The following is a 21,513-nucleotide window of genomic DNA, read 5'->3' as shown; positions in this document are numbered from 1 at the left end:
CAAGTTTAAATTTTAGACAACATAAAATGTAGAGAGTCCTACAGTGGAGGGCGTGGTGGAATGCAGGCAGGAGCCCGGCTCCTTCTTGACTCCTCTGACTTCCCTTCACATCCTTCTACACGAATCTCCCTGCCAAATACACAGACGGGTGTCGCCAAGGTCTGTTCAGCAGCACTTAACTCAAGCCTTTGCTTTTCCTTCTGGCCACGCGCCAGGGGAGCCAAGCTGAAGCAGTCCTGCTATTTCCAGCACCTTCCTCTGAAGAAACCTTCTAACCAGCCCCACACCCACCACCTGGAGCCAGGCTTTGAACTTGCTTCCTCTTGTCGGGGCTGCAGACTCCCTGATCCAGGGCCAGGGAGCGTGTAGCTCAGCCTGGGCCTGTGCTTTCCTTCACCTCCTCGCTGTCCATTTGTTCCGGTTTTATTCCAGAACAGCTGGGAGGGCCCGCACTTACTGGGCTGCAGGGAACCCACTCAGGGTGATATTCGTGGAAAAAACTCCTTCCGCCACCCCTAGACTCAGTGAAGGTCCTTCTCAGAGGTCGTGTGTGTGAGTAGTAAACTTCCTGGATGAACTTGGACTTGGGGAACTAGGGGCATGCACGCTGACCCTGGCTCTGAAAGGAGAGAAGAAAGCCAAGGACTTCCTGCCTCCAGGCGATCACAGCCCAAGTGAGAGCAGTGTGAGAGCTCGTCTCGCATCCACAGCCTCAGGTCCTCTCGTCCCCAGACTCCCTGGGCCGCACCACCTCCCCCAGCCGCCCCCTCTGTCAAGGAGCTGCTGTTCCCCCAAGTCTAAGCACACTCTCAGGACGAGGCCAGGAGCTCACCACCCCGTAGCAGGTCTGGCCCAGGAGCACCAGACTCGTGGTGACCGGAGAAAGGACTTCCTCTCAGGCCTGAGGAGTTGCCCCATCTGGCCGCCACCTTTGGAGGGACCCTCTGTTCACACGACGGAGATGAGGAAAAGCAGGCTGCCGTCTGCACCTCCGCTCCTGAAATCAAAGGCTGCATGACGATGCCAAGATGCCAAGCAGGAGGCCAGTGGGATGAGGGAGATGCCGTCTGGCGGTTGGGTAAGATGGGGGGAGAAGCGAAAACCTAGCGATCGTTGTTCAGACATGTTTGTGTTCTAAGTGAAAGCGAATTAAATCGTTTTAAAAAATCAATGTTGGGCTTCCCTGATGGCTCAGAGGTAAAGAATCTACCTACTGATGCAGGAGACACCTGTTTGATCCCTGGTCTGGGAAGATCTCACATACTGAGGAGCAACTAAGGCCGTGTTCCACAACTACTGGAGCCTGAACACTCGAGAGCCTTTCTCCACAGCAAAGGAAGCCACCGAGATGAGACGCTCCTGCAGCGCAACTAGAGAAAAGCCTGAGCAGCAACAGAGACCCAGCACAGTCAATAATAGAAGAATAAATGAAAACATTTATTAGACAAAGACCCATCACAGTCAAAAATAGAAAAATAAAACATGTATTTAAAGAAACAGCTGTATTCACGTGGTATCAGGTATGTAAGCAATTAGACTTGATTAAAGTTTGCTGCAGGGAAACACTGCACTGTCCTAAACTACACTCAACAGAAACACTTGATGGAGTTTACCACAGAAAGCCTGGTCTGCTCATTTTACCAGGTGACCTTTGAGATGCACCTTAGTAGCTGAAAGCAGTGCTCACAGTGGCTGCATCCATGTCCAGAAATAAAGCTGGGCCACAGAGGCCTGGACTCTCTCCAAGGGTCCTGTACGGACCACAGATACTACGTCCTGAACTGGACACCAGAATGGAAGCCCTGGAAGCCCTGCAGCTCAGGGCCCACGGGCAGATATCCACTTGGAGGTTCTGTTTCTCAGAAGCGTGAACAACACCTGAGCTCAGCAGTCTGAAGCTCATTACCACCCCCACATTCCAACGAACTGAGAATCCTCGGAGGCTCTGTGATTCACCGCTGGTCGCCTCCACGACCCTCTTGCAACAGGACAGGAATTTACGGGCAGTGCAAGCTCAGCCACTGTCTGGGCAAGAGTCTATCATCTCAGCGCTTCTTCCCTCATCATGCCCATCAGCTTAAGAGGATGAGCTGAAAAGCACCTTCCCAGCAACAGGATCCATCACCCACAGACCTAACACTGGGCCCCTAGGCTGCGGTTGTCAGCGTTTCCCGGCCAACTAGCGCTGCTGCTAACTAGGGCTGCTCTGGCCCAATTCTGCAGCCAAACGGGCCATAGAAAAAGGACTGAGTGGCTGTGAGCGCCCACCAGCCCTCATGCAGTCACGGCCGGGGGTGGGACCGTGTGCCCCGGGAGCCCCTTCCTGCCCACCCCCCCACCCCTAGTCGTGTCCCCACCTTGTTCCCCACTATGACAGGCCCGCAGTTGCGGGCCCTACCCTCCCACCCCATCTCCTCTAGAATTTCTCTCTCCTGCTTGGCTGCAAGGATGAAGGGACACCCTCCCTCCAGAGCTGATGAGACGAAAAACAGGAAAACCATAAGGGGGAAGAAAAAAATCAATGAAACCAAAAGCGTTCTCTTCAAGAAACTGACAAACCTCTGTGTGCTAAGTCACTTCAGGCATGTCTGACTCTTTGCAACCCCATGGACTGTAGCCCACCAGGCTCCTCTGTTCATGGGATTTTCCAGGCAAGAATACTGGAGTGGGTTGCCATGCTCTCCTCCAGGGGGTCTTCCTGACCCAGGGATCAAACCAGTGTCTCCTGCATTGGCAGGTGGGTTCTTTACCACTAGAACTACCTGGGAAGTCCATATGTAAATATACAGGTATATAAATATATATATATATATATATATATATATATATATATATATAAACTCCTCTCTATATGTGAGACAAGAATAGAACTAACAAGTTTAAAAGCTATCCACTGTTTCTTCCTCAAGCTCTTGAAATAAATGGGGTTCCTTGAAAGGACACAAGTTTACTCAAAATATAATTTCTTTTTCCTCTTGAAAAACAGTGCCACTGGGGGTGGGGAGCAGTCTGAGACCGTGGGGAAACTCAGCACATCACAGAGAAAATGGTGCGGAAATGACAGGAAAGGGCAAGAATAGAAGTCTTCATCACGTGTGAATATCCTCTGTGACTGATGGTACAGAGGAATCTCTTGAGAGGAAGGGGTGCCTCTGGTCTCTGGAACAGATCGGGCACCTGGTTCTCTGCCCACCCCGCCAGACTCTTGCCCCTCCCATCCCCCTCAACCCCACCCCCAGCCCACCTGCCCGCCCCCGCTGAGCCAGGGGCCCCAGCCCCGCCACACACCTCCACAAGCCGCCAAGCCTCAGCGATGACCGCATACTGGAGGCGGTTCAGGGCGAAGCCGTCGACCTCCCTCAGGAGCCTGACGGGGGACTGTCCGACCCTCCGCATCAGGGCATAGGTCCTGTCCACAGTGGCGGGGGCCGTCTCTGGGTGTGGGACCAGCTCCACCAGCGGCACGTAATACGGTGGGTTGACCTTGGGAGAGAGATGGCCGGAGAGAGTTGAGAAGACAGCTCTGGCATGCGGGGTGTCACTCACGATCCTGAACAGTCAGGGTGGATGGGGGGCAGGTTCAACACAGGAATGAGGGGCCCATCCTATGACAAGAAACTGGAGGAATAAAGTCGTTCACAAAGAGGGGAGACAAAGAAAGAATTTGGGCACAGAACTGCAGGAATTGTAACCAACCCTGAGGTTCCAGCTCATGGGTGCCAGTGGGCCCCCTGCACGTTTACCACTGACCTCCAGGGGCTCTGCCACCAGCTGTCCAACCCTCACAGGCTTCTCCCAACCTTCACCCAGCCTCCTCTTCCCACATGAGTCACTGCCATTCTACTGCATCGGTGTTATGGGTAGTATCTCCCTCAAACCTGGAACTCCCTTAATGTCTCCATGGTGAGCCTCAAACATTGGCTCCCCCGATCAAATCTCACCCACGAGTCACACAGGCAACGGCCTAGAGCCTCAGCACTGAGTGTCATCTGAGACAGGAAGAGAGTCTGCCCACGGTGGGACGGCTTGCCTGCCCAGCATTGGTTTTCTTGTGGTTTCTTGGCTTTGGTTTTCTCGTTTTACTTTGAGAAATCCTTCTTGAAGATTCTTAGAGAGAGTTCTCCTACCTCTAAAGAAAATGCTATTTGACAAAAGGCTGCTAATAACCCTCACCACTAAGCAGATGCACGCTCGCTAAACTCTTTCCCCAAACGATATTGTATTTTAATGTTTTTCCTCCGAGTATGGGTGAAAATGGGTAAAAATCTCACATTTACCAAAAAGTACAAGAGGCATCCATTTTAAAATGATTTCCACAGAAGAGAGAAGAACGTATTTCCCCTGGAACAGCCTGGAGGGGCAGCCAGCTGGCCCTCACACCTTGGAGGTTTCCTCTGCTCCCAGCCTGTCCTGGAGGAGCACCTACTTCAAATAAACTATAAATTCTCAGCTGAATCACTGGCCCCCTGACTGGAGTCACTGAGTTCCTACAAAGATATGTGACCTCTGGCCTTTTTAAACATCAGAATTATAAGAACTGAGAGCATGTCTGTCCGTGATGAACTTCTCTTTATGGGAAGACAGGGGTGTTGGGCTTGGGGTCTCTGCAGTGCTGTGAGCCTTGTAGGGGCAGAACACAGGTCAGGACAAACAGGTAAAAGGCGTCTTTCTGTGCATCTGGCTCACTCCTGTCTCAGTCTCGCTCGCAGGCTGCCTTGCAGACTTCCTGCCCACACTTCCTTTAAGCCCTGCTGCCCCCGGGCCGCCCTGGCAGCTGGCTTCCCTCTGCCCACTTAGACCCCTCCAGGAGACATGGCACCACAGGCGCGCTGAGACCACACGTGGCCTCCCCGTTTCCCGGGTCACTGTTGTAACTATGCCCTGGTCTCTCCCCCTCCGGCAGCCACACTCTCACATCCACCCCAAGCACACACCCGACCTGAGCACATGCCCCACCTGTCCTAAATCAACTCAGGTGGTGGGAGCCGACCTCACCACAGCACCCCAGGCCTGTGACAGTGAGTGACTTGAGGCCAGAAGTCTGTAAGATTTGTTCACTCTTTCTCACAATGCATGAGAGACAAGATACAATTCAAGGAATTCTGGATAAAATTCTTTTTAAAATGATGATAACGTCCAACTTGCTAAATATACTAAAAAGCTAAATATACTAAAAAAATACTGGATTGTACAAGTTGAATTGTGTGATATATGAATTACATCTCAGGAAAGCAGTTAAAAAGCACAAGCAGGTTCATCGAGATGAATTGCTCCTGGAAACCCAAACGAGACTCGCTGGGTTTCCAGGTTGGATATACTCACGGGGTGGGCCACCAGGCACTGCTTCACGTGCGCCAAGCCGGCAAACAGCTTGGAGGGCAGGAGGCATGAGCTGGAGCTGCTCAAGATGACGTGGTCGTCAGAGATTTTGTCCAGCTGAGCAAACAGCTTCCGCTTCAGCTCCAGGTTCTCCGGGACACATTCCTAAAAAGGACAACCTCACGTTATCACACAGGGTCGCCACACTCAGGCCCAAGCAAAGCATCTCGTGTTTGCGTCCTTCCCAAAATGAACCAATTAGAGAATCATCAGCAACATTCAAGAACAGGTAGAGAATGGACTTGTGAACACAGCGGGGAACTGAGAGAGCAGCACTGACACATATACAGGGTGTGTGCTTGGTCACTTCAGTCATGTCCAACTCTTTGTGAGTCTGCAGCCCGGCATGCTCCTCTGTGCATGGGATTCTTCAGGCAAGAATACAGGAGTGGGTTGCCATTTCCTCCTCCAGGGGATCTTCCCGACCCAGGGATAGAACCCACGTCTCCTGCATTACAGGTGGATTCTTTGCCATCTGAGCCACTGGGGAAGCCCCCATTTATATACTACTCTGTGTAAAACAGAGAGCTAGTGGGAAGCTGCTGTGTAACATAGGAAGTTCAGCTCCGTGGTCTATGATGACCTAGAGGGGTGGGATGAGGGGTGGGAGGGAGGCTCAAGAGAGAGCTGATTCACTTCATTGTACAGCAGAAACCAACACAACATTGTAAAGCCATTATACTCCAATTAAAAATAAATTTAAAAAGAACTATATAAAATGCAAAAATAAAAATTTTTTAAATATTTAAGAACAGGAGAAAAATAGCTGTCAAAAAGTATGACAGATCTTGGTAACTCTGGGAACTGTATTTTCTAGTTCTGTGTCAGGCTGAAAATTCTCATAATAAAAAAGCCCTCCAACTTTATGGGGGTGGATTCTACAAACAGAACACACAACAGCACTGCAGGGAAGTGTATGAATATCAACAATAGTCACCACCACTTGTGTGTCCTGATCATCAAATCGACTTATCTTCAAGGAAAAATCTTATCTTCATGAAATGAGCAAACACATGCTACATCCATAATTCCCAAAAGGCTTCTTGAGAGTCCATTTCTTATCAGAAATCCTTTGAAAAAGACCTTTGTTACTAAAACTCTAAAATTATTTTAATAAGGGGGTAACGGAGGAGGGTAGAGAAGCGAATTTGGATTAAATATCGCAGATAATGACTGTTCGGAAATTCAGATTATGTGCAGAGCGGGCGGCGGGTGGGGTGGGTGGGGGCTGTGGGAAGCCGTTCTCAGACACCCAAACACAGGCCCACAGGCAAGTCCCTGGGAACTGGATACTCAGGGCAGCTGCTGCCCTGCTGTGGAGAGACTGGGAACAGAAGGGGATGCTAGCTGGACCTTCAGGTGCACCCTCCCCTCCCAGCACTGCCCCAGGAAATCCCACCAGGAGTCACTCCTACTAACAAGGGTCCCTGAGTTCCCACAGTCCCCGGTGAATTTGGGGTAATAGTTCTTAGTGGGGTCTGATAACAGAATCAACTATGCTTGTTAACCATGCAAATCCTCAGGCCCCCACTGCAGACATACTGAGTCAGACTCAGCATGGGGCCCAGGCACCTGCATGCTTATCTGTCACTCTGATGACTTGTGTTTAATGAAGTCTGAGACCCACAGTTCTCAGGTGCAATGGGGGCCAACCGCACTCCCAATGGTTTGTGGCCAAATACATTCATTCCTGATGGTCTCCCACTCTGAGATCAGGCTCCCCACTGCCCTCCCCACCAGGCACTTTCTGAGGGTGCCCTGGTCCGTCTATCAGTACTGTGGAGGCAGAAACTGCACAAACCAGAAGACAACCAGCAGCCTGTAAAAGTCGACGCAAAATGCAGAAGTACTGCCTGTAACTTTATCAAATCACCCCCAAAATAAAATATTTGAGGTTTAATAATATCTAATAATCTAATAGAGTGAAGTTAGCTGGGTAAATATTATGACATGAATTTCATTTCTATACCATCTACAAGGTTTTAAAAGCTTTCCTCCATGGGTAAGGCGTCAATATTGGGTCTGTTAGTAGTTTTAAAAAATATAGTCACACCACGTGAAATTTTATTCAGAACAAAAGGTCACATAAGCACCACATCTCAAAGACAGGGTGAAAAAAGTGGAGTCATTTAAGAACTGTGAAGCCCATTGTGTTAAACCCCTTATCAAAGGGGAAAAGCTACAGTAGCTGGCGGGCTGTATTGAGTAATTCCTGGATCAGTTAAGTCTGCGAGTTGGGTTGGGTTTAAATGGAGCCTTGTAGTGAAGCCAGAGATGAATCGTGATGCCGATACTGTGCAGGCTAATGAAAGAGCCCTGTGAATGGCCTCATTGTGAGCCTGGCCTGCAGATTCTCCTCTGAAATTCTATGCCTTTCTTTAGATCGTCTGATTATCAAAGAGGCAAGAACACTCGAAGCAGAGGAAATCCAAGCCTGCTACAATTATGTAAGGGTTTTAACAGTGCATTTGCTTGAAGTTTCATTGTTGCCATCGTTGTTAACCCACTTGTGTTCCATGTGCTGGGCCAGGGTTAAGACGCCTCTGTCTATGTCAAGCCTTGAGTTCATCATCTCGCCGTTGCTCACTGCTTGTCTGAGAACCGGGGTCTGCAGACTGTTACTGGGGATGGTCATCTCTTGGGTGGATCGCGAAGCTGAGAGCGGCTGCTCTCGCTTGGTGACCATGGACAGCTGGGAGGAAGTGACAGCAAACAGCTAGACATACATCCCGCTCCCAGTAGGTGAGAGTGCCTCGGGGCTCACCGAGCCTTTCAAGGGCCTGTCCAGGGAAAGCCACTAGACGTCGAGTGTCAGCAAAAATTCTCTTTCACTACTGAAGGTAACTAGCTTGACTTTGCTTCATTAAACTCTGACATTTTCTAAGCAACGGCTATTATTTGTGTTTTGTTTGTTTTGAAGTGGGAGAGATGTATCTATAATAAGTGATAATCTCACACACAACCACTAGCTCAGATTCTGAGGACAAGGAAAGTGAAAGGAACTTTCCAAGTATCACAACTGTTATCGGCACATCAGAAGATTACACGGCAGCAGCAGAAAAGACTTAAAAGGACACTGGATGATGGTATTATTATAGGTCTAACTTGTTGTTCTCTTTCATTTACTTATAATTTTTTAAAGTAAACAATTTATATACTTTAGTGTTTTATTCACAAAGAGTTGGACGTGACTGAAGTGACTTAAAACACAGATCAGTAGAATTCACCAAGGACAGCACTCAGACCCTGCAGGGTGGTTTTGGGGAGGGGGCGTGGCCACGAGGTGGGGTTCTGGACCATCCCCAGGCAAAGGCGGGACTTGTTGAGAGGGCACTGACTTCTGCAGATGATCCACTCGCTGTGCGACCCTGTGCAGCTTCCAAAACAAATACTTTCATGGGGAAAATGAAATTTCATTTATTTTTTTTTAAAGGCAAGTCATGCATCTTAGATAGGCATCCTGTTGCTAGAAAAATCTACATTTATCAGTGCGAAATATCTGGAAACAGTCTTCAATGTTCTTTCCAGATAGAAAGAAAAACTAAACTAGAAGACTTTGGTGCTTAAGATATTTTACATGCAAAGAAGTTCTATTTGCCAATTTTAGCAGGCAAGAGATGGCAAGAAAGGAAATTTGAGCTAAAATCCTACTGTAACCATGGCAGAAGGGAATCCATTCTCATCTTGAGGATGGACGTGATCTACATCACAAGTTCTGTCTCTTTGCACTAAATACATCTCTTGCTTCAACCTCTTAAATCATCAGCACTTTCTTGCTTCAACATGTTTCAGTTCAGTTCAGTTACTCAGTCATGTCCAACTCTGCGATCCCATGGACTGCAGCACGCCATGCTTCCCTATCCATCACCAACTCCCGGAGCTTGCTCAACTCCTGCCCAATGAGTCAGTGATGCCATCCAATCATCTCATCCTCTGTCGTCCCCTTCTCCTCCTGCCTTCAATCTTTCCCAGCATCAGGGTCTTTTCCAATGAGTCAGTTCTTTGAATTAGGTGGCCAAAGTATTGGAGCTTCAGCCTCAGTCTTTCCAGTGAATATTCAGGACTGATTTCCTTTAGGATGGACTGGTTTGATCTCCTTGTAGTCCAAGGGACTCTCAAAAGTCTTCTCCAACACCACAGTTCAAAAGCATCAATTCTTTGGCACTCAGCTTTCTTTATGGTCCAACTCTCACATCCATACCTGAATACTGGGAAATATGTTTAATCATCAGCAATTTCTTTTTTATTATTATTAACTATTTCTTTATTTTATTTCTAAAAATTATTTATCAATTTATTTATTTTTGGCTGCACTAGGTCTTTGTGCTTTGTGGGGGCTTCCTCTAGTTGCATCAGGTGGGGGCTACTCTCTAGGTGCAGTGCACAGGCTTCACACTGAGGTGGCTTCTCTTGTTGCAGAGCATGGGCTCTAGGCGCATGGGCTTCAGAGGTTGCGAGTCATGGGTTCTAGAGGGTGGACTCAGTAGCTGTGGCTCATGGGCTTAGGTGCTCTGCAGCATATGAAATCTTCCTGGACCAGGAACTGAACCCGTGTTCCCTGCATTGGCAGGCTAATTCTTATCCACTGCACCACTAGGGAAGTCCCACTATTTCTTGAAAGAGCACAATTGTTAACAATCTATCAGATTAATAGACTACTATGACTAGATTTCTCAAGAGGTAGATGTTATAATTACAAAATAAAATCCCATAAATCTTCTTACTCTAGAACAAATAGCATGTGTTAAAGAAAAGTACAGGTTTTCAATATCACAGATAATAAACTGCACTGTGCTCTAACCAAAGCCTCACATTTTTCCTTAAAAATCAAAATACTTTTAAAGCATATTATAAATCCTAAACAATGTTCTATAGTAATCTAGAATAAACTATACTCAATTAGAGACTTTTCTAAAGTAAAAAGCAGAGCAGGCTGCCCTGAGGAATGTCCTGGGGATTGGGTGTCAAGGTGACCAGGGTGGCTGTGGTCTGCTTCCAGCAGAGGTCTTTCCTCAAGTAACCATAGGGGATGGAGGTGAGAGAAGGGACACAGGTGACAACTGCTGGCCTGATGGTGTGTCTATCCCCATCTCATTCCAACAATTTTTTTAATACCTTTTAAGAAATCATTTATTTACAATTAAGTTAAAATGCTTGACATGAAAAAAATATTATAATTTAAAATATTCTAGGACTTCCCTGGTGGTGGCTAAGAGGCTGCCTGCCAATGCAGGAGACACAGGTTCGATTCCTGGTCCAGGAAGATCTCACATGCTTTACAGCAATAAGCCTGTGTGCCACAACTAGTGAGCCCACACGCTGCAACTACCGAAGCCCCTGTGCCCAGGGCCTGTGCTCCACAACCAGAGAAGCCACCGCAATGAGAGGCCCCTGCACTTGGCCCCCACCAAACTAGAGAGTGGCCCCCACTTGGGCAACTGGAGAAAAGCGCATGCAGCAAGTGATGACTCGGCACACCCAAAAGTTAATTAATTAATTAAATTATAAAAAATAAAAAGAAATAATTTTTTAATAGATTTTTTAAAAACATGTAGAAATGTTGAAAAGTTCTAACATACAGGTAAACTGTGGTCCATCATCTGACTCCTTCAGCATGTGACATAAATACATCTTAATTCGCTGAAGTGGATGCAGACAAAAGCACAAAACCTACCATTACTGAAAATTCACTCTAGGTGGGGGAAGGGAACTGAAATAAAAACCCTTATCCCTGGGGGAGGAAGAGGAATGAATGCTAGCGTTAGTCATTCAGTCATGTCCAACTCTTTGCGACCCGGTAGCCCGCCCGGCTCCTCTTTTCAGGGATTTCCCAGGCAAGAATACTAGAATGCGTTGCCATTTTCTTCTCCAGGGGATCTTCCCAACCCAGGGATCGAAACTGGGTCTCTTGCATTGTAGGCAGATTCTTTGCCATCTGAGCCACCAGGGAAGTCTGAACGAGACAAAGGCTTAATCAGAATCCCAAGAGAAGACCCTTCCCAGGCCAGCAAGTGTTAAGTAACTAGTGAGAAAAGAACACTTCTGGGAAGGGACAGAGCAAGAACATGGAAAGAGACTCTCTGAGAGCACTGCAAAGGGAAGACTGAAAGCTGAGGGTGGAGAACATATTGAGGGAGAAAACCCTCTGGCAGCCAGTCCTCACCCTAAACACAGGTATTGCTTAAGGATGTGAAACTTGTATGCACCAAGGGTGACTACAGGAACTTGAAAACCTTAAAACTTGCCCAACTCCTAACTAGATCAACTCAAATCCTTACAACAAAAGCCTTGCAGGAAGAAAGGCGTGTCAAATCCCAGGCGTAAATCTGCTGTCCTGCTCAAGATGTCCAGATTTCAAAAACAAAAAATTATGAGGCATACAAAAAAGTGCACACCCAAGAGACAGAGGGATCACAGGACCAGATCCTGGTATGATTCAGACACTGGTACAATCTGACATTGAATTTTAAGTAACTGTGATTAAAAATATTAAAGGCTGTGGGGTGAAAAATGTGGACAACATCATATGGGTGATTTCAGCAGAGAAATAGAAACTGGAAGACAATATCAAAGAGAATGCTAAAAATTAAAAACAAAGGAGAGATGAAGAATGCCTTTGACTGACTCATCAGTAGACTCAACACAGTTGGGAAAGAATCAGTGAACTGAAGACCAGTCAATGGAAATTAGCCAAAGTGAAAAACAAAGAGCAAAAAGATTGAGGAGCATATACAGAGCATCCAGGACCTGCAGGAAAATTATCAAATGATCTAACACATGTGTGACTGAAATCCAAACGTTTCTAGGGACAGGAAATGGGGCAGAAGACAACATTCCAGGAAATAATGGCTGAGAATATTCCAAAACTAAAGAAAATCCCAAATTACACAAGCATGAAGCTGAGAGAACACAATGCAGGATAAATACCCTTCTTTACCCCCAAATCCACAACCATGGTTGTGGATTTGGGGATAAAGAGGTATGTTATGTTCAAACTGCTGAGTAAAGCAGACAAAGAAATACTGAAGGCAGTCAGAAAAAGTCACATAATATATACAAGAATGAAATTAAGACTTTTTGAGAGATCATAGAAGATGGAAAGTAATGGAGTGACATTTTTAAGTGCTAAAAGAAAAAATACCTGTCAACTCACAGTTCTACAGTCAGTAAAAACATCTTTCAAAAATGAAGAAACAAAAACTTTTCCGAGAAAAACAGTAAGTTTAGGAATTCATTCCAAGCCAACCTGTGAATCTAAGAATAGGAATAAATTATAAGGGAAAGTCTGCAGGCAGAAGGAAAAAAAAACTAACCAGAGAGAAAACTGGATCTATATAAAGAAATGAAGAACACTGGAAATGGAGTAAATGAAGATAAAATAAATGTTTTGTTTTCAATTGCTCTAAAATATAAGTGAACATCCAAAGCAAAAATAACAGCAGTGCATTGTAATGGTTTACATTAATTTGCTTTCAAGTATTGAACCAGCCTTGTATAACTTCGATAGGGGATGACAGAGGATGAGATGGCTGGATGGCATCACTGACTCAATGAACGTGAGTCTGGGTGAACTCCGGGAGTTGGTGATGGACAGGGAGGCCTGGCGTGCTGCGATTCATGGGGTCACAAAGAGTCAGACATGACTGAGCGACTGAACTGAACTGAACTGATGTATATTTTTAGATCTGATTTGCTAATATTCTGTTAAGTATTTTTACATCTATGTTAAGCCTTTGTTAGACCTCCTCCTCCTACCCAAAATGTGTTTTGTAATGAAGACTGGATACAAAACTCTAACACTTGCTAAGTCACCATTGAAACAACAGGGTTCTATACATGTCTACCAGCCTGAGAGAAACGTCTCTGAAGGAAGTAAAATGAAAGTGGTCAAGAAGAAAATACTCATGAAAGTTCTCAAAGGGAACAGGAGTGTCAAACAGAATTAATATACCAGATTGTGGTCAGAGATCACACATGGTCACAATGTGATTAGGAAAGACTCCACATTCCCAGTGCAGAGTGTCTGGGTTGGATCCCTGGTCAGGGAACTAGATCCCACATGCCACAACTGAGTTTGCATGCCACAGCTAAAAGATCCCACGTGCTACAACTGAGACCCAGTGTGGTCAAATAAGTAATAAAATAAATATTAAAAAGAAAAAAGAAAACCTGAACCAAGATTTTAAAATCAGAAATAAAAATTCCAACTTCTAACTTGCTTAATGTGAAAAATCCGAAGGTTCAGGCAACTCCAGGTGTCCTTCCTGGGTCTGAGCGCCCACCTGCCCAGTCTCTCTAACTCTGAGAATAGCTGATGTGGGAAAGAGTTCACATGAGATGCAACATTCATCCAATTCCAGGATCGTGAGGGAAAATGCATCACTGAGCCAGAAATCTTACACTTCTGGCTCAGAAACGCAATCTGATACGAGAAGATAAACACTGACCTACCACTGACTGCATGTTTACCCTTGGTCAGTTTGGTTCCCTGGTCATAAATGGGGATACCGAGGGGCTGAAGGGTGAGCCCACTTGGCCAACTTCTTCTGAGCCAGGCGCTGCTTGGGTGCTGATAAAAAGGAGCTTGTTTAATTCACAGATGCCCACTGAGCTCTCATGACAATGGAGCAGCTCCATGATCGCCTCATTTTACAGTGGAGGGGGCTGAGGCAGAGAGTCTGGGTAAGGAGCCCCCCTCCAAAGCCAGACTCCTCCACTTCACTGACACGAAGTCTGTAATTCTAAAGGTCTTTGCAAAACATTACAAAACATTTTGATTTATCATTTACAAATTAACTAAAGGAAGAAACTCAAAACACCAAATAGGTCAAGGGTTAGAGAATATTGTGGGTCACCTTCTAAGATGCATTTGTTTTCCTTAGTGTTTCTCACATTGGAAGACATATTACAATCAACAGCATTGTCGATATGGTGTCATACAGTACATTCACAGATAATTCACTCAGAATATTCCCAGATGTTTGAAGACAAATGTGCTAGCAGAATCACAGCGCACAGCTCCAGGCAGAGGCTTGATCAAATGCGCAGAGGTGAGTAAAACAAGCGGTTGCTGCTGCTACTGCTAAGTTGCTTCAGTCGTGTCCAACTCTTTGTGACCCCTTAGATGGCAGCCCACCAGGCTCCCCTGTGTCTGGGATTCTCCAGGCAAGAACACTGAAGTGGGTTGCCATTTCCTTCTCCAATGCATGAAAGTGAAAAGTGAAAGTGAAGTCGCTCAGTCGTGTCTGACTCTTTGCGACCCCATGGACTGCAGCCCACCAGATGGGATTTTCCAGGCAAGAGTCCTGGAGTGGGGTGCCATTGCCTTCTCCAAACAAGCGGTTATTTCCCTTTAAACAGTAACCAAAAGGGCAGGCCCTACCCAGGGGAACAGCAGGGACCACAATTAACTGATAAAGCAAGGCCAAGGAGACTTCATGCTCTAGACCAGCCACCCAATGAAACACAACATGAGTCACATACGCAATGCTGTTTTCTAGTAGCCACATTAAGAAAGCAGGAAGAAACAGATGAACTTAGTTATACCAATAAGTTTTATTTAACTCAATATATCAAAATATTGTCATTTTATTCATTGGAAGGACTGATGCTGAAACCAAAGCTCCAATACTTTGACCACCTGATGCAAAGAGCCAACTCATTGGAAAAGACCCTGATGCTGGGAAAGATGCAGGAGAAGGAGGTGACAGAGGATGAGATGGTTGGATGGCATCACTGACTCAACGGACACGAGTTTGAATAAACTCCGGGAGTTGGTGATGGACAGGGACGCCTGGTGTGCTGCGGTCCATGGTGTCGCAGAGAGTCGGACACGACTGAGCGACTAAAAAACAAGAACTCAATATACCCAAATATTGTCATTTTAATATGTAATCAGTGTTAAAAACTATTGAGATATTTTACATTATTTTCTTCTTTCCTTAGTAAGTCACTGAAATCCAGTGGGGATTTTACACCTGTGTCAGTTTGCAGCACCTGTCTAGTGCTCAAGTCTTGCTGGCCCTGTGGCGACCACGACCACACAGGGCACGCAGTTCTGGGCCCAAGGACACCTGTTAACCAAGGAGCCACCAGCATCCATTCTGCCAGAAGTTACAGCCCAAAATCACAGTGTGGATCTCTCAAAGACACTAAAAATATGTGTTGAATGTCACTCTTAAAAAAAAAAACAAAAAACTATTAAAGAAACAGGGACTTCCCTCACGGTCCAGTGGATAAGACTTCTCACTTCCAAGGCAGGGGCACAGGTTCGATTTCTGGTCAGGGAACTAAGATTCCAAATGCTATGCAGTATAGCAAAACAAACAAAAAAAAAATTTTTTTAACAAAAATAAATGTGATGGGGACCACATTAAAAGAACAAACAAACAAAACTATTAAAGAAACAAGAGTTCAGGGTGCTGGGAGGGGAGGGAAGCAGGGAGCAGGGTCTGTGAACCACCCCAACCCTGTGGGCAGCAGGGGGTGACTGCATGGGGGGTGGTGGGGGTGGAGGGGATACTGCTTAGAACAGCCCACTAGACAGAATCTAAAGCAAAGAGAACAAAAGCGGGACCCCAAACTGTCCAAAGGAGCAGGATCAGGTGCTGATGGCAAGGAGCAGCCTGGGGGCGGGAGGTGCTGGGGGTGAGTGAGGTACCAGGAAACGTCTGGAGAATCAGGGTACAGACACGGTCTCTGTCTAGGGCATCTAGGATGCCCTTCTAGCACCCACACAGCAAGCAATGACCACATCTGCTGCCGAAAACCGGCAACGAGATCAACCCTGACACGTCTGAGCACCACAGAGGGTCCTGGGGCCCAGCCAGGCCTCCCAGGAAGACGTGGGAACCTTTTCCTGGCAGCTGCAGGAGCTGAGATGCATCACGTACTCACACAGGCCATTTAACATAATAACTAAGCGCTTGTTTCCCTCTCGGCAGGCCTGGCAGGTGTCACCGGCCGGCTCTGTGGAGGCCCAGCCACTGCCCCATGCCAAGGTTCTCAGTGCGCTGGAGGCTGAACAAGCCATGGTTGGGCAGCCCACCTGGGCCTGGGCAAGCTCCCGGAGGAGCTACTGACACCTCATGCGAAGAGTTGACTCATTGGAAAAGACCCTGATGCTGGGAGGGATTGGGAGAAGGAGGAGAAGGGGACAACAGAGGATGAGATGGCTGGATGGCATCACCGATTCGATGGACATGAGTTTGGGTAAACTCCGGGAGTTGGTGATGGACAGGGAGGCCTGGTGTGCTGCGATTCATGGGGTCGCAAAGAGTCGGACACGACTGAGCGACTGAACTGAACTGAAAGCAACAGGCTGCCACTTCAGGAGACGCTGGACACGTGGGTTTGATCCCTGAGTCAGGAAGATCCCCTGGAGGAGGAAACGGCAACCCACTCGAGTATTCCACAGACATTCCTCTGGCTCCACCAGAGGAGCCTGGAGGGCTTTAGTCCATGGGGGTCACAAAGAGTCAGACACGACTGAGCAACTGAGCACACAAAGCCATAGACATGATTCTTCTAATACTTGCGGGAAACGCACATTCACGCATACTTCATAGCCAGAAATAAAGCCAAAACCGCACAGCTCAAACTTAGGTATAAAAAAACTTAAGCTGTTGGCATAAGAAACTCTGGTATTTCCTGAGCATTTCAACAGCAGCTGGTATGTGGTATGTGCTTTGTACACCTTTTCGTTTAATTCTCAGGATAATCATTTTGTGTATGACCCATGTCTTAGAAAAGAGCTGTTTCCTGCACAGCTGAGAATGTGCTGAAACTTGTTGCGTACCGAGGGAGAGATGCGCCGGGCCGTGGACCCCGCATCTGTCTGTCTCCCAAGTCCGGGTCTTGACCACCACAGGCTCAGCTGCTCCCAGAGCACCTGCCAGGGGATCTGTGTGCTTATTACCACAGAAGTAATACACGTTCATTGTGGAAAATCTAGAAAATATGGCCAAGTAAAAGGACAAACCTCACAAAACTCCACCTCCAAGACATTTGTGTCTTTTCCCAGCATTTCTCCCCGAAAAATCAGATCACCCCACAGATGGACTCCCATTCTACAACTTTCTGGTCATTGCAGCAGAAGTTTCCTTAAGACACACAGTGCTTCATTTTACTCAAGAAGGACATATAGGAAGACTCCCCCCTCCTCTTGCAGAAGCTCCCTGTCCTCAAGGTCGTTCACACCCTCCCCTCGTCCCTCCCCGCTCTGAGCTGTGTGTTCAATTTACTTCCAGTCCCACTTACTTCCCAAGGAAGGTGTAAGCTTCTCACAGGCAGAAGTGCCCTGTGGCCTTGCCAGGGCGCCAGTCTTTCCCATCCTTTTCTTGACCAAGGACAGGTGACAACTCGAGCAGACAGGTGTACACTCCATGCCCCAAACCATCTCACCCAGCCAGGAGACTTCCAGAGCACCTTCTCCTCCTCTCCCCTGCATGAGAGTCAGGCCCCAGAATATTACACAAAATGGGCTTTCCCTCCAGAGAGTCCTTTCCAGCCAGAATCGTCCTTTGTCCCCAGGCACAGCTCTAACGCCTCTAGGACACACGCACTTGGTCCCAGCTGAACGGTCGGATGAAGGATGCGAAAGAAAATGCACCAGGGAGACACCAAGGCAGCTACAGCTTGACGCTGTTGGCAACGACTGACCATAGCGTTTGCCATATTCTGTGTCTTCTTTAGGCCAGTGATGAAAAAAATCTACCCCAAATAGGCTAGAAAATACATTACCAAAATCAGTACCATGGGATTCCCCTGGAGACCCAGTGGCTAAGAATTGGCCTTGCAATGCAGGGGATGTGGCTTTGATACCTGGTCGGGGAATTAAGATCCCACATGCTGAGGGGCAACTAAGCCCAAGGGCTGCAACTAGGGGGTCCACGCGACTCAATTAGTGGGTCCGTGCGCCTCAACTAGGGGTCCCTGCGCCATCACTAGGGGGTCCGTGAGCCACGACTGGGGGTCTGTGAGTCACAACTAGGGAGGGTCCCTGCGCCGAGACTAGGGGGTCTGTGAGCCGCGACTAGGGGGTCTGTGAGCTGCAAAGAAAGTCCCTAATGCTGCAGTTAAGACCCAACACAGCCAAATAAATAAATAAAAAGAAAAACAGGTCTTTTGTGAGGGTGGCAGGACTCAAGATAACTTGTTTCTCATTTCTCATTTTTAAAATAATGACTCTCACCTATTCTAACATTTCAGGAATAATGTCTCAGGAAAGTACCCCAAACGTATCAGGTTAACTAGGTCTAAGTAACAGGGTAATTCCGTTGTACCACGATGCTCTTAATAAAGGACATCCATTTCCAACTCTTCATCTCTAAAGAAGGGGATTCCCTCCTTAGAGGTTAGGGAGGCAGCAGACAGTTAATAAAAACATCAGCCTACACCCAGGAAAGTGTGGGTGTGGGCCCTGAATCTATAAGGAACAGCAGCTGGATCTCAACCACCGCTTCGGAGAGCCATTCTGTTTCAGGACAGAAACCAGTTGGAGTTTTAAGGCAAGGACAACATGTGTTTCATATTTTTCGGCATTTTCAGCTGTTAACAGCTGGCTTTATGTGGGATCGTGGTGTGGAACCACACTCATGGAAGTAACGGTCACTGGTGCACATTGCCAGAGCCAAACCGAGCCTTCCGAGGGTCACTTCAGGAAAGAACAAGAGGACCACCTGGAACAAGGTGGTCCTTAAAGGGTTCAAGTTAGTGTGAAAGCGCCTCCTCCAGGAACGCCTCCATGCCCAACACACACCATCCATCAGGGCTGTGCTGGTGACCAGGCTTCCGTGTGTCAGGCAGGCAGCTCTCCCCTGGGCAGCTGGTCTGAACCCAATCCTAAAAGGGGACAGTCACCAACTTGCAAGAAACCTCCCTGTGTTTTCCCCCAATTGTTCAAACAGATAAGCTAGGCAGCAAGTCTTGGAATATTGACTTTCAAATGAAAATAAACATCAGGGTGGCTCAGAGCAAGCAGATCTGAACCCCGGGTGCCTGTGCCACCAGGAACAGCCAGAGCCAGAGAGCTGGCAGGAAAACAAACACCACCCCAGGCCTCCATGGCTCTTGCTGCGGGACACAGGGCCCTCGAACTTTCACTAGCATGGAGTTTTGCCCCAGGTGGTTTTTATTAATATTAAATTCCCAGATTCCTCATATGCCTTAAAATATATCTCTTAAAAAGGCAGGACTTCATGATGGGCTGTATGATACCTAAGGTTCTTGGTAAACAATGACCACCCACCACCAAGAGCAAAAAGGGAAAATAATATTACAATTGCGAAAGTATTTACTATTTATTGTTGTTGTTCAGTTGCTAAGTCATGTCCAATTCTTTGCAACCCCATGGACTGCAGCACGCTAGCCTTCCCTGTCCTTTACCATCCCCTGGAGTTTGCTCAAACTTATGTCCATTGAGTCAGTTATGCTATCTAACCATCTCATCCTTTGCCGCCCACTTCTCCTTTTGCCTTCAATCCTTTCCAGCATCAGGGCCTTTTCTAATGAGTTGGCTCTTCCCATCAGGTGGTCAGAGTATTGGAGCCTCAGCAACAGTCCTTCACTGAATATTCAGGGTTAATTTCCTTTAGGATTGACTGGTTTTCATTTCCTTGCAGTCCAGGGAACTCTCAAAAGTCTTCTTCAATAGCACAGTTCAAAAACATCAGTTCCTACGCACTAAGCCTTCTTTATGGTCCCACTCTCACATCCCAAGCACTAAATATGCATGCTATGGCTACTTTTAAATGGACTTACCACGTTTTCAACTGAACAATAAGATTAAAAATAATTTCCTTGGTTGGTATCTATACATTCCATTAATAGATTTCATAAAATAAAAATGTTTATATTAGACACTTGCTTATTTTGACTTTGAGCATTAATTTAGCAACCTGCAACTCCTAAGGCATAAGGGATAGTTAAGTTCCTAACTATAGGAAGAAAGGTTTAGATACACAGAGATATCTAGATTTCTATCTATATTTATATTATATACAATCAATGTTTTGTCACCATTCCAGGATTTGTTACAATGTCACCCCTTCTTTCCAAAAGAGTGGTACTGTGCTTTTTTTTAAAGAGAGATCTGACCTTCTATTTTGTAAAGTTTAGGGGGAAGTAGGGTTGCTCATGGAGAAGGCAATGACACCCCACTCCAGTACTCTTGCCTGGAAAATCCCATGGACGGAGGAGCCTGGTAGGCTGCAGTCCATGGGGTCGCACAGAGTCGGACACAACCAAGCGACTTAGCAGCAGCAGCAGCAGGGTTGCTCATTCAGTTTCATAGTAACTTTAGAACCAAATTACAAATGTCAGTGTTGGGACAAGGACATGTTTGTTGCTACAAATTTGGCTAGTGAAATACCTGTTTTCATTTATCAATTTAATAAGCATCTTAAAGATCAATGTACGCCACACTGGAGATTAATGTAACCCACACTGGAGATCAATGTACCCCACACTGGTGATCCTGAAATCCTCTGTCTTAATTGGCCACACTTACAAGGGTGAGGGGAACTCACAAGACCAGCAACAAGCCACCAAGGGCCAGACAGGGGTCTAAACCTCGAGGTTCCATTTTCAATGACTGCTACTGCTAAGTCGCTTCAGTCGTGTCTGACTCTGTGCGACCACCATAGATGGCAGCCCACCAGGCTCCCCCGTCCCTGGGATTCTCCAGGCAAGAACACTGGAGTGGGTTGCCATTTCCTCCTCCAATGCATGAAAATGAAAGTTAAAGTGAAATCGCTCAGTCGAGTCCGACTCTTAGTGACCCCATGGACTGCAGCCTACCAGGGTCCTCCATCCATGGGATTTTCCAGGCAAGAGTACTGGAGTGGGGTGCCATTGCCTTCTCCGCCATTTTCAATGAACCTGACCTTAAAAACACAACTCAAAATACAGAAGAATGATACACAGTGATCATCAACCAGGTGTCATTTGTAAAAACACTGAGAATGATCACGTTGATTTTGATTGACCGAATCCCACCTGCGCAGGGGCCTTGCAGAGAAAGCAGGAGATGGACATGGACAGACGGGCTCACCTGGGGCCACAGCCCAGGAGGTGGCGGGGCCAGGCGGTCGCACAGACAAGAATGACTGCGTGAAGGTGGGTGTCATCCACGAG

At 46.9% G+C, this 21,513-nt stretch overlaps 1 protein-coding gene across 4 annotated transcripts in view; it reads right to left on the bottom strand.

Moving 5' to 3' along the window:
* Nucleotides 1–21,513, bottom strand: part of CRYL1 (crystallin lambda 1) — a 57,399-nt gene that overhangs the window by 10,684 nt on the left and 25,202 nt on the right. For 3 of the 4 annotated variants that reach the window (XR_008701002.1, XM_055542581.1, XM_055542582.1), the window contains exons 4-5: nt 5,323–5,484; nt 3,289–3,483 (exon numbers count right to left, since the gene is read on the bottom strand). Coding sequence is in view for 3 of the 4 variants with exons in the window: in XM_055542581.1 (XP_055398556.1) it covers nt 3,289–3,483; nt 5,323–5,484 (357 nt within the window). In the remaining variant the exon portion in view is untranslated. Of the gene's footprint in view, nt 1–2,956; nt 3,160–3,288; nt 3,484–5,322; nt 5,485–21,513 lie in introns of those variants that run through there. The other variant, XM_055542583.1, reaches the window with a different exon arrangement.

This window comes from Bubalus kerabau, chromosome 12 (genome assembly GCF_029407905.1).
Source record: "Bubalus kerabau isolate K-KA32 ecotype Philippines breed swamp buffalo chromosome 12, PCC_UOA_SB_1v2, whole genome shotgun sequence".
Classification (NCBI taxonomy): domain Eukaryota; kingdom Metazoa; phylum Chordata; class Mammalia; order Artiodactyla; family Bovidae; genus Bubalus; species Bubalus kerabau.
Note: the sequence above shows the minus strand (reverse complement) of the source record. Positions and strands in the feature narration are given on the sequence as shown.